The following is a 15,446-nucleotide window of genomic DNA, read 5'->3' as shown; positions in this document are numbered from 1 at the left end:
GTCCCCAGCTCTCACCCCACCCCCCAGCAGCCTTGGATTTCAGCATATCATGGCTCAGGGAAGGGTCCCAGATCCCAGGACCTTGTCCTGATTCCACGGACAAGTACCATCTCTTGTTGCAGCTTCTTGTAAAAACGTCTTTCTTGCCCCTAACCGCAAGCACTAATTCTATTTGTTCCTGTGTTTTCAATCACATGACAGTTGGGTTAAAACCTCCTGCAGCCCCAGACTGGACAGTGGGTAAGCGGACAGGCATCCCATCCTGGGGAGGAGGGAGGGGAGGGGGCTGGGCCGATCTTCCTACACATGTCACCTTGCAACAAGGCCTGACAGCTGTAATTTTGTATTTGTTAGAATGTTACTTGACTTCTGTCTGCATCTGCCACTACAGTGTAAGCTCTACCAGGAAAGGTCTGTTTTCTCCCCCGCCTCAGTAATTATTAAATGATGACAGTGCGCAAACACTGCTGCCCTTTTTTAGAGGGCCCTGGCTGATTCAGGAAAGGGCATGAAGCACTTCTGAAGGATGCCTGAAGTAGCCAGATCTGCCTTTTCACAGAAGACCCCGCTGCAGGCATCTGTCTCCCTGCCCCACCCCACCGGCTCCCCATTAGACTGTAACGGATGTAAGGACCTAGACGCCTGGCCTGCCTCCTCGGTCACTCCTGTAGCTACTTGTTGAGTGAACGGATGACTCCAAATTGGAACACAGAGCATCAGGGGTCGCCAGCACCTTGAAGCAAACTCCAGTTTCAGCGCGAGACCCCTCACTCTTGGTGCTTAAGTAGGATCGCACTTTGGGGTGTCAGTTGGAGCCTCTAGAGCCCAGGAGGCCGCTGACGTCAGTGGTCCCTTTCTGCAGCGAGTGACCCAGGATCGAAACTTTCCAGTGCGGCTTCTTCGGGGTGTGTGTGGTTGGGGGGGGGGGTTCCCCTCCCGCGTCCCGGGGCCGGAGGAGGCGGCTCCCCACGGCCGGGCGCGGCGGCGGCGGCGGCGGCCAGGGCGCCACCCCGGGGCGGGCGCGGCGGGCTGGGCGCTGCGCGCAGACACGTCCCCCTGGCGGCCCCGCGCGCGCCGCGCCCGCCGGCTCCGCTCCGAGCGCTCCGGGCCGGGATCCCGCGGCCGCCGCGCCCGGAGCCCCGCCCCGCGCGCCGCGCCGCCGCCGGAGGCCGCCCGGAGCTGCGCGAACATGGCCGAGGTCGGCGAGGACGGCGGGGCCCGCGCCCTGCTGGCGCTGCGCTCGGCGCCCTGCAGCCCGGTGCTGTGCGCCGCCGCCTTCCCGCCCGCCGCGCCCGCCGCCGCCCCGTCGCCGCCGCCGCCGCCCGCCCAGCCCCCGCCGCCCCCGCCGCCGCCGCCGGGCGCGATCGCGGGGGGCGCGGGGGGCGCGGCGGGCGAGGCCCTGGTGGCCGCGGCCGCCGCCTCGGTGCGCCGGAGCCCCGGGCCCGCGCTGGCGCGCCTGGAGGGCCGCGAGTTCGAGTTCCTCATGCGGCAGCCCAGCGTCACCATCGGCCGCAACTCGTCGCAGGGCTCGGTGGACCTGAGCATGGGCCTGTCCAGCTTCATCTCGCGGCGCCACCTGCAGCTCAGCTTCCAGGAGCCGCACTTCTACCTGCGCTGCCTCGGCAAGAACGGCGTCTTCGTGGACGGGGCCTTTCAGCGGCGCGGCGCGCCAGCCCTGCAGCTGCCCAAGCAGTGAGTGCCGCGGCCCCCACCCCGGGGACGGCCCTCCGACCCCTGACGGTCGCCCTTGCCCCTGGGCTTGGGGTCCCCGCCTCCCGCGCCCCATTCCCTCCCGTCGTTGGACAGGAGTCACCTTCTGACCCCTGCCTGCCTTGGGCCGGGGGCGGCCCCCACCCTCCATCCCGGGCGGGGCTTCAGGGTCGCCCTTGCCCTTACTCCCAGCAGAGCGTGGTGTTGCCCCGTCTCCTCCCGATCTGGACACGGGGTCACTCTTGATCCCTGCCCTGCCGGCGCCCAGGGCGTTGAGGGTCGCCCTTGCCCTCCCCCACGACCTGGACACCAGGGACCCACTATCCCCGCCCCTTGTCTGGACCGCGGTTGCCCTCAAACGGACTGGCTGGAAGGGTTGCGCCAGGCGGTCTGCGGGGTCCCCGGGGTAGGGGGGGGGAACCCCGGAAGGTCAGGCCCCTTCAGTAGGGGCCGGGTCTGAACTTGGGCCCGGAGGGGACAACAGGAGAGTGGGCTAGGGTGGGGACCGGAAGTATTCTCTCCTTGGTGTATCTGAGGATGCAGGTCAGGGGTCCCCATGACTCGAGGCATCCAGGGCACAGTTGGGGTTCCTGGGCAGGAGGGTACGTCCCAGCGAGGAGGCAGGGCAAGGAGAAGGGGACCCGCCACGCTTGGGGGACAGGCGGCCAATGCCCCGTGGGACTTCAGCAACACCCTCGTGTTCCCTGGCCCTTCCGGTTCCCAGCCTGCCTGGCCGCCCTACCCGGGAGGTGCTTGGTTTCTCCCATCTGCGAGTCAGGAGAAACCCTGTGTAGGTAGCCATGCCGCGTGGGGCACTTTCTTTTTCTCTGTAGCAGTTGCTCCTCGCTCCTCACCACTGTTCTGTTCCTGCAGCGTGCCTGTGTTCCAGAGTTGTCTCTGACTAATTACTCTCGCTTTTATAAGCACCCTGGGTCCACAGGATTTTTTGGTGGGGTGAGTCCCAGGGCCCAAAGCCTGTTTCTGTAACCTTCTCCCCTTTCTAAGATCTCAGCACGTTTGGTTGTTAAGTATTGTACTGAGTAATTTTTCAACATCAACAAGGACTTACTGGTGTTTAGGGCCTGGGGAGTATGGGGGAGTAGGAGGTAAAGGCGTAGACAAACTTTGTTTTCCAAACATGAACGGTATGTGTTTCTATAAAGCCAGGACTTGATGAATAACAGAGTTTTCTTATCCAGTGGTTGCTGTCTCTCTGTTGTGTCTTTTCCACAACCTACACACTCCCCATCCAGGCCATTAACTGCTGCTGGGGCCGGCCCCTCCCTTGGTGAGAAAGTGACAGGTTAACAGCGCCTCTCCCCTCCCTGCCCTGTGGCCCTTGGAGGCCCAGTCTGCTAGGCTTCTTTGTACAAAGTCAGGTTCTGGAAGGGCGTCCGCCCAGCAGTCTTGTTTTCAGAGCTCCCTGCCCAGCCACTGAGTGGGTGCAGCCCTGGCGAGGCGAGGCTCACCCATTCGTGAATGCGCTAGTATTTTCTCTAAGTCAAGGGGAAGAAATTTCAGCCAGAGGAGTCCTCGGTTCACATGCTGAATCGGCGAGTCCCAAGCCCATTGTTTGTGAAACGTGACTGGTGATCACGCTGACTCCCTGGCCCCTGGAGCCAGCAGCCGGCACGGCTGCCCCTCTCCGGCCGGGGCCCTGCCTTGTCAGGCTGTGCTCAGATTCACTGCGCCGGGGTGATGGAGAATCCACAGAACAGGACGGGCGTGCTGGCGGAGAGACCCCGGGCGCGGACGTCCAAGTCTGCGTTCCTGGGAGAGGGCAGTTGTTTCTGAGACCATCCAGGCCTGTGGACAGACATGTTGGCAGCCTGCCTGGTTTGACGTTGTTTTTATTTGCGGAAGCTCAGCCTAGGCGGTCACATCCATAGGACGGAGGGGCTGTAGAACGCTGCTGTTTCGAGTCGGAGCCGGGGGTTTGGCTCAGCACGTGGAGAAGCGATCAGGCAGCGTTACTGAGCTCAGAGGAGGGAAGTTGGGTGCGCACTGGGTGTCGCCTGGGGATGGGAAGTTTGCTGCTGACTTTCAAAGAACGGTGGCAGCGAAGTCCGCTTCCTCTCAGGCCTCAGTGGCCCGTGTTGCCCTGAGCGCTCGGAGCCACGATGCTTCTCCGTTGCACTTTTAGGGAGTGCTTACCTGAGTGGGGCCGCGTCGCCTGCAGCTTGTGGTGGGAGCTGCCCGAGACCTGGGGCTCTTCTTTGTGTAGGTCATCCCGCTGGGTGCCCCCGTGTGCCACCCTGCACACACACGCACCCCTGCACACACATGCCCACACACACACGCGCACCCCGGCACACAACGTGCCCCGGCACACACATGCACCGCCCCTGCACACACACGCACCCCTGCGCACAAACACACGCACCCCTGCACACACGCTGCCGCCCCGCCCCTGCACACACATGCCACCCCACACAGCTCCCCGGGCCATCCCTTCTCTCCCTCCGACTCAGGGACGCACGAGGTGGAGAGGAAACCCAGAATGTACCCACCTTTGTGACTACGAGTAGGTCTTTCCAAAACTGAAATGAAACACTTTTGAAATTACTGGCAGGAAAAAAGAAAAATCACAACTGCGTGTGACACCCCTGGGGGCTGACCCCGCTGGGTGACCTGTGACCTGGGGGGTGATGCAGTCAGTCCCCCCGCGCCCCCCCCCGGCAGACCTCTGGGGGCCCCAGGCCTGGGCCTGGCACCCGTCAGCTTTACGTGGAGACAGGCACACCAGCAGTCGGTGTGTAAAAAGCGCGGTGTTTACAGGCGTGTTTGTCGATAAGGAATCAGTGACTGAGTCTGCAGCTCCCCGCGGAGGGGAAGAGGGTCCCCGAGGCTCCGGGTTTCTGAGGCGGGCGGCCAGCGGGCCTCTCCTGGGCCCTGCGGGCGGACGTGGTTCCTGTGTGTGGCTGGAGGTCATCAGGCCAGCAGATCTGGAGTTTGAATTGGATAGAACCTGTGAACTAAAGGAGGGGGACCCCGCACGGCCTCGGGCTTGCTCTCTCGTCTCCCCTTTCCAACCGCCTTTCCCAAAAGTGTCATAAAATAAGTACCTGAACATGCGGATGTGAGTTTTTACTGTAAAAGCGAGACTGTGTTTGTGGTGGCTTCCGCGGGCGGTGACACTGATGGGATTCTTCTTACTTTTCTGTGTGTCCCGAGTTTCCTGTGATGAGCATAGCTCGAGACAATGGTTGCCCGAGCCCGTCGCCCAGTTCTCACGGCTGCCGTGCTGTGGCCAAGCTCATCTTATCTGCATCCCCACCCGTCTCCCTCCCACTGGCCCCCGCACAGGTCGCAACTGTCCCAGCACTCCGTCTGTAAGTATTTCAACAAAAGATAAAGGTTCCTTTTTCAAAAAACCCAACCACAGTGTCATTATCACACATAAAAAACTAATAACAATCTCTTACTATCATCAAACTTCCAATGAATGTTTGGATTTCCCTTCCCGCCGTGTGAATTGTTTTTTTTCTTTTCTTTTCTCACAGTGAGTTCATTCGAATCAGGAACCAAATCAGGTCCAGACGCTGTGATTGGCTGGCCTGTCTCTCACATCTCTTTCAAACTGCAGGCTTCTTCCCATTCCCCCTCTCCCCCCCTCCCTTTTTTTGTCCTTGATGAAGAAACAGGGTCATTTGTCCTGTACCCTTTCCCACGGTCTGTCTTCCCAGATTGCATTCCCGTGGTGTCCACTGTGCCTCCCCCCACCCCACCCCCACCCCACCCCCACCCCCCCCCCCCCCGCCCCGGCGTTCTGTGAATCTGTTGTCAGACCTGGAGCTTTGGTCAGACTCAGATCCGGTGCTATTTTTTTTTTTTTTGGCGAAGCCTGCCCCAAGGGCAGAGGCCGGGCAGGAAGCAGGCACGTGCCTGTCCCCGAGGCGGACTTCTGATGGGCGCTGCCCGCGTCCCTTGGCCTGTTGTCCCCAGCCCTCCTGTCGTTGATGGTGGCCGCCAGCACACGTCCCGGGCTGTGCTGACGCAGTCCGCCCTCCGAAAAGCGTGTCATGAACGGAGATGTTACGGATCATGGCCTCTGTAGGCATCCCGTGATAAGAATTAATTGTAACCACCAAAGTATTTAACTACATAAATAATTGTTCAGGCGCTATGAAAACATACAGGCTTCCCTGCTGGCGCCTGTGGTAAGGAACCCACCTGCCAGTGCAGGAGACACAAGAGACGCAGGTTCGGTCCCGGGGTCGGAAAGGTCCCCTGGAGAAGGAAACGGCAACCCGCTCCAGTACCTTAGCCTGGAAAATCCTGTGAAGAGAGGAGCCTGGCGGGCTGCTGTCCATGGGGTCGCGAAGAGTCGGACACAACTGAGCTTGCACACTGTGAACGCCTGCAGGACATGCTTGCTTGTTGCTGGCCCAGCTGGTCACCGGAAGAATGTTGAATTCGTTACTAACCATCTGACGGTGGTCACCAGGTTGAAATTATATTGAAATTAACGGGAAAATGCCCTTGACTTGGTGAGGACTGCAGGTGTGGGTGGAAGGCCTCAGAGCCCAGCATCCCCAGGGAGAGCAGCTGGCTCCTGTCCTCCCTACCCTCCTCCTTGTCCCCCACCCCCACCCCCAGCCCGCCAGGAGCCCCAGGGGGCCCCAGACGCGGTCCCTCCATCCTGGGCGGTGGGTCAGGAGCAGGCCTGCGTGCAGAGCTGGGGGCACCGTTGGGGCAGGGAGGGCGTCAGGTCCCAGGGGTGAAGAGGTGAGACTTGGTGCTGGCTGTGTTTCCGCACGGAGAGGAGAGTGATGGGCAGGGAGCAGGGCCGAGTGTGGCCGAGTGTGGAGCCAGGGGCCCACAGAGCCCCGTGGACATGGTCATCAGGCCTGACCCCCAGGGACTGGGGGCGGGGGGCCGGGGGACCGGAGAGCAAGAGATGCAGCCGAGAGGCCTCTTGAAGGAGGTGCGCTCTCATCTGGTGATGGAGCAGGCCAGGCGGCGTGTGTCTGGAAGCTCTGGGCGCAGTGCCCACGTGGAATGAAACTCAGAGGAGGTTGAGGGGGTGTGCCGTGGAAGAAATGGAGCTTTGGAGTCCGGCTAGTTGGATCTGGATGGTGCAGTCGAAATACGAAATGTGGCATTTTCTCTAAGTGAAAGCTTTGTTGTGTGTTTCTTGCTGTGTGCTCGGCCACATCAGTCATGTCCGATTCTTTGTGACCCCATGGACCGTGCCCACCCGGCTCCTCTGTCCATCGGATTCTCCAGGCGGGAATACTGGGGCGGGTTGCCGTGCCCTCCTGCAGGGGACCTTCCTGACCCAGGGGTCAAGCCCACGTCTCCTGCATCTTCTGCGTGCAGGTGGGCTCCTTACCTGTTGAGCCGTCGGTTGGCAGTTACTGTGTTAGCACATATGCCAGTTCAAAGAACGAGTCTTGTTAAAAACCTACTTTAAAAAGGTTTGTAGGCGTGTGGTAATCGCAAACTGAGGGTTCGTGCATTGAATCTGTGTTCCAGTATTGAATTCACATTGGCTGTTTTGGACTCATCACCTGTGTAAAAAAGTTTCTATAGTGCCTAAAAAAATCAGTCTGTGGTAAGGATGGTTTTTATGATGCAGTATGTGTTGAATTTATAATATACTTGTGAAAGTCTTCATCGTTGATGAAGGAATGGAATTGGTAGGTGCTGAAAGAGTACTGAGTAGAGTTTTAGTGGTGTTCGTAGTACTTTTGAAAAAGACACGGCTCTGTTCACAATTATGTACTGGCATGAAAAGGAAGCATTTGATGTGTAGATACAGTAATTTACTATGTGCTGTTTCTGCATCTTGCGAATGTCAGGGGATAAACTTGCTAAGTTAATGACAACTCGAATTACAGCAATGCCTCATTTCCATAATTACCCTGCATTTAAAGCATTTCATATTAAAATGAGAGGGTTATATAAAATGCTTTTACTTTGATTTCCTGGAAAATAGGCCCTTGCGTTTGTGACTTGTTACGCGATTTTGTAGTTCGCTCCCGTGGCTTCTGTGGCTTCTCACGAGTTTCTAGTTTTCTGGTAAAAAATGTTGCTGGTAGATCTAAAAAGAAAGAGAAATGTAGTCTGCCTGTGTGCACATGTTTCATGGGCCCAGAGAGGGAAGCTCTGTACCGTGGCCGAGTGCACCCAGCCTCTCGCTGGCTCAGTGGCGACCGGCCCGCGGCTGCACCCTGGGGCCTGGCGGGCTCTGCCTGGGTGCAGGGTGAGCCCGTGAGGGGCTCGCTTTGGTTAGCTCTGAAGGCTCGGCGTCAGTTCCTGAGGCCCTAAGAACCAGCTCAGGTGTAGGCATTTGTTTGCGGTGACTCCGTTAGGAAGGAACTCTCATCCTTAGTCACCAGGGACGGGTTTAACTGCTTGATTACCGGGGAGCCCAGAGAGCTCTTGTTTACATGGGGTGTGTCTGTTACACTTGCCAGATTGGAAATTGCCCTGAGAAAATAAGGTTTATATATTTATTAATCTATTTAAAAATAGCAATAAGAGGCCTGTTTTAAAAATAACTTTCTATGAGAAAATAGCTCCGTCTCCCCAAACAAAAGAAAGTAGGATGGGTGTTCATTTCTGGGTAAAGTCTGCCCTGATTGACGCAAGGCTGTTGACTCTCCCTGGCCGGCCTCTGCTTAGCACGCTGTGATACGTTGTTTCAGCTGTTTCCTGGGAAAGGGAGGAGAGTTTTATAGTCTTTGGGCAAGTTGTGGGTGTTCTCCCAGGCCTCTCCAGGGCTGGACAGTGGTAGTTTCTTAAAGGTTGACTGCAGGAGGCGATCTGCAGCCTCATCCCTGGACTTTGGGGTAAAACATTAAAACCCATTGCCCTCTCTTGTGTTTTGAAGAAAATCTTTTTACCCATGGGTGATTTTGTAGCCTCATGCTTTGGTCATTGAGGAAAATACCGATTGAACTATATCTTGAAATTGAAAGATATCAACATATCTTATTATACAAATGTTTTATTTTTGTTCTGTTGTTAGTTACTTTTGATCCACTCAAACCCAGTAACTCACATCTTTGAAAATAGAAATCTTTGAAAGGATCAGTCTTTCTGATGTAGTTTAATTTTGCTCCAAAAGTTGAGTGCGAGCACATTTTGTAGAAATGAGTCAGTTTCGTTGTCAGCCTTTCTTAGCATCCTGTGGCATGATCTGGCGTAAATTCTAGTGTTCTCCTATGTGCAGTCAGTTCTTGATTAGTTCAGGCGGAGCTGTCCAGCCCACCAGTGACTTCTGCTCCTTCCCCGCCTCCGGAGGGGTGCTGTGGGGTCCCTGGGGGGCTCCCCCCCTTTCCCTCCTGCTGTGGCCGTGGACCCACCCGGAAATGGGAGAGTGAGGCCAGTGGTCATGGAGTGACTCAGCCCTCTAGGACGTCAGGGACAACATGGGGCTTCATGGCATCAATTCCTTGTTTGGGATTTTTCGTGAACCCTTTCTAAGCACACTTATGAAACAAGACTGGGCCCCTTTTGGTGAACATAAACCTTCCCTCCCTTCCTCCCGCTCCCATCTCCTCTAAGTGGATGTCTTTTTGTCTGTCTGTCTGTGTCTTCCCTCTGCGCTAGTCGCTCGGCATCACACACAGCATCAGGCCCGCTTTCTGTCCCATCCTGGAAAGACTTTGCCTGTCATGGTTTGTGTCAGAAAAGCCTGAGGGTCTTGCTGTGCTTCTGGATGAGCGACTGTGAGGTCAGATGCGCTGGGACCGCACCCCCCCCCCCAACACACACACATCGTCGCCTTTCTATGAGTCACAGATGCCCTAGGTGAGGGGCCAGTCTAGGTGCTGACCTGATGAGGCGAGCATGCCATCAGCTAGGGACCCGCAGTGCTGGGTTAGGGGGCGGCTGCAGGGAGCCGGGCTTGGGTCCTGGAAAGCCTGCGCAGAAATCCCGCTCCCGCCCCCATCTGGTTTGGATGCAATTTACAGAGGAGGTTAAGGAGCCTCCCATGTGTTACCAGGAAGCCTCGCTGGAGCGTTCATGAGTGAAAGGTAGCCTGTAAACTCAGTGACGCTCCCAAGCCCACATGGAAAGGGTGTCAGAATGAAGCCCGATGCTTCTGATGACGGAGCAGCCGGCAGCAGACCGGCTGGCGCCCAGGGCCCACGTGAAGAGGACGACGGCCCGCTGAAATTTGTGCCCTCCCCCCCAACACCCTCCCACCCCCCACTGCGGGGACGTAAATGTCTGGTCTGCTTGGCAGTTACGTGCCCCATACTGGGAACAGTGACTCATCGAGGCTGGAGGAAAACACCTTCGCTCAGAGGGCCCGGCTGGGTTGGACCCCATGTGGACCAGGGGCGCCTGCTGGCTGCAGTGCCCGGCCCGCAGGGTGGCTCCGCCAACCGTCGGGCTTTCTCAGCAGTTCAGTCTCCCTGGTGTGGCGCTGTGAGCAGTTTCCAGGCCCCTCCCCGGGTGGCCGGGCGGGGATCTCCCCAGCGTCTGGAGCACCCTCCAGCAAAAGAAGTGCCCAGCAGGACTGCCCAGGTCCTGCATGGCTGTTGACACTTGAAATGTGGCTGGTGTAACCAGAGGGCTGATTTCTTTCCTTTTTTTTTGGGCTGTATGGTGTGGCATGTGAGATCTTAGTTTCCCAACCAGGAGTGGAAACCAGGGCCCCTGTAGTGGACTCAGGGGCCCCACCCACTGAACTGCCAGGAAAGCCCCTGAATTTTAACATTTATTTTGCTTTTCAGTTTTTGTTGTCAATCAGTCGATAAGTCGTGTCCAACTCCCTCTGACCCCATGGACTGCAGCACACCAGGCTTCCTGTCCTTCACTATCTCCCAGAGCTTGCTCCAAACTCATGTCCATTGAGTTGGTGATTCTATCCAACCATCTCATCCTCTGTCATCTCCTTCTCCTCCCACCTTCAATCCTCCCCAGCGTCAGGGTCTTTTCCAATGAGTCAGTTCTTAAGTTTCAGCTTCAACATCAGTCCTTCCAATGAATATTCAGGACTGATTTCCTTTAGCATGGACTGGTTGGATCTCCTTGCAGTCCAAGGGACTCTCAAGAGTCTTCTCCAGCACCACAGCTCAAAAGCATCAGTTCTCTGGTGCTTAGCCTTCTTTGTGGTCCAGCTCTCAGATCTGTCCTGCGCAGGTGTGGGGCTGTCCCGGGGCAGCCTTGGGGAGGTGGCGGGTCTGTGGATGCCCAGGCTCCAGGGCACGGCTGCCACCTCAGTTTACTCCACTGGCCTCTGAGGCATGCGTCTTGCTTCTGCCATGTACCTCAAGGTGTGGGGGTGGGAAGGCCTGATCCAGGCTGTGGGGTCAGGTCGCACGCGGGGCGAGTGGTCCTTCTGCAGAGGAGGGCCCTGGTCAGTGTCTGCCGCCTTGGACCGAAGCTAAGTCCAGACGGCCAGCTTCTGTGTTTCCCTTCGTTGCCTCAGTACTTGAAGTCAGAGGAAGAAAGTCAGGGGATCCGAGACACGACTCCTGTGGGGGTTAAAGACGAAGGCAAATTTGCAGCTTTGCAGGAAATTAATAGTGAAAACCCTCTCCCTGGCCTTTGTAGCCCTGGGTTTATGGTGCGTTGATTATGGAGAGATCCCCTGTGAGTCCAGCTCCCTGAGGCTCATGTTTGGGTTTCTGTCCTTGCAGACTTTTCCCTCCTTGCTGAGCAGGTGAGTACCTGTCCAGAGTTGGAATGGACACCTGCTTGGACCGGGTTGCTCTGGTCTGTGTGCCTGTGAGGGGCCCGTGCGCTGAGCCGGCCGGACTTCCCGGGCCAGTCACGTGCTGAGTGGACGCTGACCCTCGTCCCTCTGGCCCTTGTGTCCCTCTCGGGGATCGGGAGGTTCCTTGAGGGTGGCGCTCACACGAGTGGCCCCAGGACACTCCGCGTCTGTGGAGCGGATCTGGGCGCCTGATTTTATGTGGCCTCGGGTGGCTGCACAGGGTCTGTTCCGACATCTCACTCACAGGAAGTCCAAAACCGTTGTTTCTGACCAGCGGTCAGAAAACCCTTTGAGTGGCCAGGCCAGGACCCAGGCGGGTGCCATCCAGTGTCGCGTCCGCTCGTCCCGACCCCCTCATCAGCTCAGTCTGCAGCCGGCCTGCGGGGAGTCGTGCGGGGCCCTTGGGTGGGCTTGGGCCCGGGCCCCTTCCCCAGGCTCCTGTTGGTCAAGCTTTTCTGGCACTCGGCCACGCCCCTGTGCCGACCTGCCGGGGCTGCGGGGTCCAGACTGCATGACCGCCAGCATCACAGCCGGCATCTGCTGCTCCTCTTCACTAGGAGCCCCACGCCCCTTGTCACATTTAATCCCTGCCATTTATAGACTTCTCTCGGGGATGGGTAATGTGATGGGGACTTTTCTCCCTGATTGTTCTCTAAAGGTCAGAGCTCACAGGTAGGGAAAGGGGGCCCTTTCCCTTCACTCTGTAGTGTGTATTTCCCCAGAGTGAGAGTGTGTCCATCGCCAGGTCTGGCCCTGAGTCCAGGCAGTGTCACAGAACCTGTTTTCCAGCAGCCCCCTTCTTGGGTTCATTACCAGCCGGGCTGGGTCCAGGCTGGAGGCTGCACCCAGGGCCCGTCTCCAATGACCCTGACACTCTTAAGAGAAAACAGGAGTCACTGAGTCGGAGGGACTCGATTTCAGGCGGTCTGTCCAGTTTGACGACGTCCTGATCGGGTTCTGGGGAAGCATCTCTGGCTGGAATGCTGGCCTGGGCTGCGTGCCCTTTCTGGGTGTTGCACACACGTGGGCCTTCTCGACTGGGTCGTGCAGTCACTAGGAGGATTTTGTGCTGTCGGGCTCCTCCACCAAATAGTTACTGGTGTTCTTCTTGTGATTAGTAATCTCTGAGATTCGGTACTGGAATAAAACAGTAATTTCTAATCCAGCCGCATTTACCCCTGCTATAACAGTGTGTTAATTCACTCTCAGTGGTGGGAGTCGGCTTGGCCGGGCCCCGTCGGCAGGGGCAGCGACTGGCTCACCCCGGGGCAGGACCCCGAGAGGTGGGCGGGTGGGGGCTCTAATCTCACACCAGTGTCCTATGTGCCCGACCATCACTGTGGCGTTTGTCCAGCACAAATGGGGGTGCAGGGCGCTTTGCAAAGGAAAAGCTGTACCTTGGAGGTGGAAGCCCAGAACTGATGAAGTAACTCGTACGTTATTGAAGGCATTTTAAGAAATACAGGAAAGTGCAGAGGACAGTGTAACGTGTCCTCAGTCACGTCCTGTCGTTTTTTGTTTTTTTGTTTTTTCAAAAGAAACGACAGGTCGCAAGTGACTTTGGGATCCTCTGAGTTCCCGAGACCCTTAGGAGTTTGATTCTAGTCCTTTGATATACCTTCCCGACCCAGAGCCGTCTCCAAGTGACGCTCATGCAGTTGTGTGTGTGTCTGTGGCAGGGCCCGGGGGGGACAATTTACGTGAGTGGGGTCTTAGCATCAGTGTGTTTCCTCGGCTGCAAGAGGAGTGCTTTATGGGCGAGACAGTCAGACGCACGGCCGACCGTGTCTTCAGAGCCCCGAGGCCTGACCGCTGCCCTTCCCGGCCCCACAGCCTCTGGTCTCGCCTTCCTCCCCCTGTCCCAGCTGCTCCAGTGCTCAGACCCCTGCACCCGTGCGCTCCCAGGCCTCACCCCGGCATCCCTGCCCACCCCTCGTCCCATGTGGGAGCCCCGGGCTCACCCTCAGCCGCCATCCCTGAGCTCACGGCTGGATCCGGGGGGCCCCAGGGGTCTGTGCTGGATGTGGATGGAACGTGCAAGGTCACCCTGCGTCCCCTGCCCGCACCCCAGTGGCCTCTCGGGCCCGAGACCTTCAAATTCCCGGCGGATCCAGCCGCTCGTCTCCCACGTCAGCTGCTGAGCCTTCTGCCACGCTCTCCAAGGGTGACGCATCCAGTTGACCCTGGGCTGGCCACCCTGAGCATCTCTGAGCATCAGTCAGCTCGGGACGTCAGCACATCCACGCTGTCTGCAGCCCGTCCGTCTGCGTTCTCTCATCTTCCCAAAGTGGGACTCATCCCCACTGATGGCCAGCTCTGCAGCCCCCGCCCGCTTCACTCGAGTGCTGACCACACGCCCACCACTCCCGCTGGCCCCCTGCCTGGCGGGCCCGCAGTCACCCAGTGGCACTGCCACGGGGCCGGGCGGGCCAGCACTTCGTGCTCTGCGTCCCCCGGGTCTTGCTGGAGTTCATACCCGTGCATTTCCCGTGTGACACGTGTGTGTTGCTGCCCCACCGACCTGGAAGGTCTTGAGGGTGAGGTCTGTGCCTGGAAGTGTTCCTGCGGCGGTTTGTGGGGGTATATCTGGGCCTTTCCCCCGCCGGCCCGCTGACCCTAGTGCACCCCAGAGGAGAGCAGGGTGGGGAGGGCCTCGGGACTCGGAACCACACTTGAAATAGTCCTGGCCAGACAGGCGGCCGCCCCGCCCACCCAGCGGCAGGCTGGGCCGGCAGGCCCTGTCCCCTGTGCCCCTTCCCGCGGGCGTCTTCCGAGCTGCCCTGTGCCCCCGGGCACCGTCCTCAAGTACAGGGGTCCCGTAAGACGCTCGGCCCGTATTTGGGGGCAGTCAGTTCTTTAAGTTTCTAGGAGCCTGGTGGACCTCAGTCCGTGGGGACAGGACCGAGCTACCAAAGGGCAACCACGGGTTTCTCCCTCCCGACGAGGCTCTGACCTGTAGGGACTGAGCCAGCGCCCTGGGGACTCAGAACCCACAGGTGTGTCTCCCTTTTCTGGGCAGAACCACCAGTCTGTCTGTGAAGTGAAGTGAGAGTTGCCCAGTCATGTCCGACTCTTTGCAACCCCATGGACTATACAATCTGTGGAATTCTCCAGGCCAGAATACTGGAGTGGGCAGCCTTTCCCTTTTCCAGGGGATCTTCCCAATCCAGGGATTGAACCCAGGTCTCCTGCATTGCAGGCAGATTCTTTACCAGCTGAGCCACCAGGGAACCCCAAGAATACTGGAGTGGGTAGTCTTTCCCTTCTCCAGGGGATCTTCCCGACCCAGGAATCCAACCAGGGTCTCCTGCCTTGCAAGCGAATTCTTTACCAGTTGAGCTATCAGGGAAGCCCCACAGTTCCTTGTGTCATCAGTTTCTCAGCCTTCACCTTTTATCATTTTCAGAAGTGTAATTTCATTTTTTTTTTCAGTTGCCATTTAAGCAGCCAAGGAAGTTTGATGTGTTTCTAACATGGTAACTATTTTTAAATGCATAAAAATTGTTAAGGCCGGAATGAGGGTCTCTCTCTTTGGAGAACTTTCTTTATCCAGAGGCTTTTTTCCAGAGGGCTCCATGACTAATGAACTCAGTAGTTAATCCTCACCAGAGCAGAGAAGTTGAAAGTCTTGAATTCTCAAGCTTATTGGAGAGTTTGCTTTCTCAGCCTGCATTATCTGATTTTCTTAAAAGTCAAAATTCTTCAATGTCATTTCTTTTCTGGAAAAGTCTGTTTTTAAAAGAAAGCCAAAAAAAGTACACATTAGCTTGACATCACACATCTATGCAGCCTTTATTATTTCAAACCTTTTGGTGTTACACACACAACCTGCGCTCGTACAAACTTCGGAAGACGCAGAAATGTGGGGAGAAGAGCCCCGGACAGCTGCCCCGCGGAGGTGCCCGCGGAGGTGGCCGCTGCGGCTGCAGAGCCTTCTCCTTGCGCCTTCTTTCCTTTTTGAAAAAACAAAACAAAACACTAGAGCGGGGACTCTGCTGAAACTGCATATTTGCAATTTCACTGCTGCTGGGGAATTGGAATCCGTCTAGCCAGGGTC

General features: G+C 57.4%; 1 protein-coding gene across 2 annotated transcripts in view; it reads left to right on the top strand.

Moving 5' to 3' along the window:
- The first annotated feature begins 1,175 nt into the window (after window positions 1-1,175).
- FOXK1 (forkhead box K1) overlaps window positions 1,176-15,446 on the top strand; it is a 47,695-nt gene continuing 33,424 nt past the window's right edge. For both annotated transcript variants that reach the window (XM_069569598.1, XM_069569597.1), the window contains exon 1: window positions 1,176-1,692. In XM_069569598.1, the coding sequence (XP_069425699.1) occupies window positions 1,190-1,692 (503 nt within the window). In that variant the 5' untranslated portion in view covers window positions 1,176-1,189. The remainder of the gene's footprint in view (window positions 1,693-15,446) is intronic.

The sequence above is a fragment of the Ovis canadensis genome, chromosome 24 (assembly GCF_042477335.2).
Source record: "Ovis canadensis isolate MfBH-ARS-UI-01 breed Bighorn chromosome 24, ARS-UI_OviCan_v2, whole genome shotgun sequence".
NCBI classification, from domain to species: domain Eukaryota; kingdom Metazoa; phylum Chordata; class Mammalia; order Artiodactyla; family Bovidae; genus Ovis; species Ovis canadensis.
This window is presented reverse-complemented; position numbering and strand designations above follow the sequence as displayed.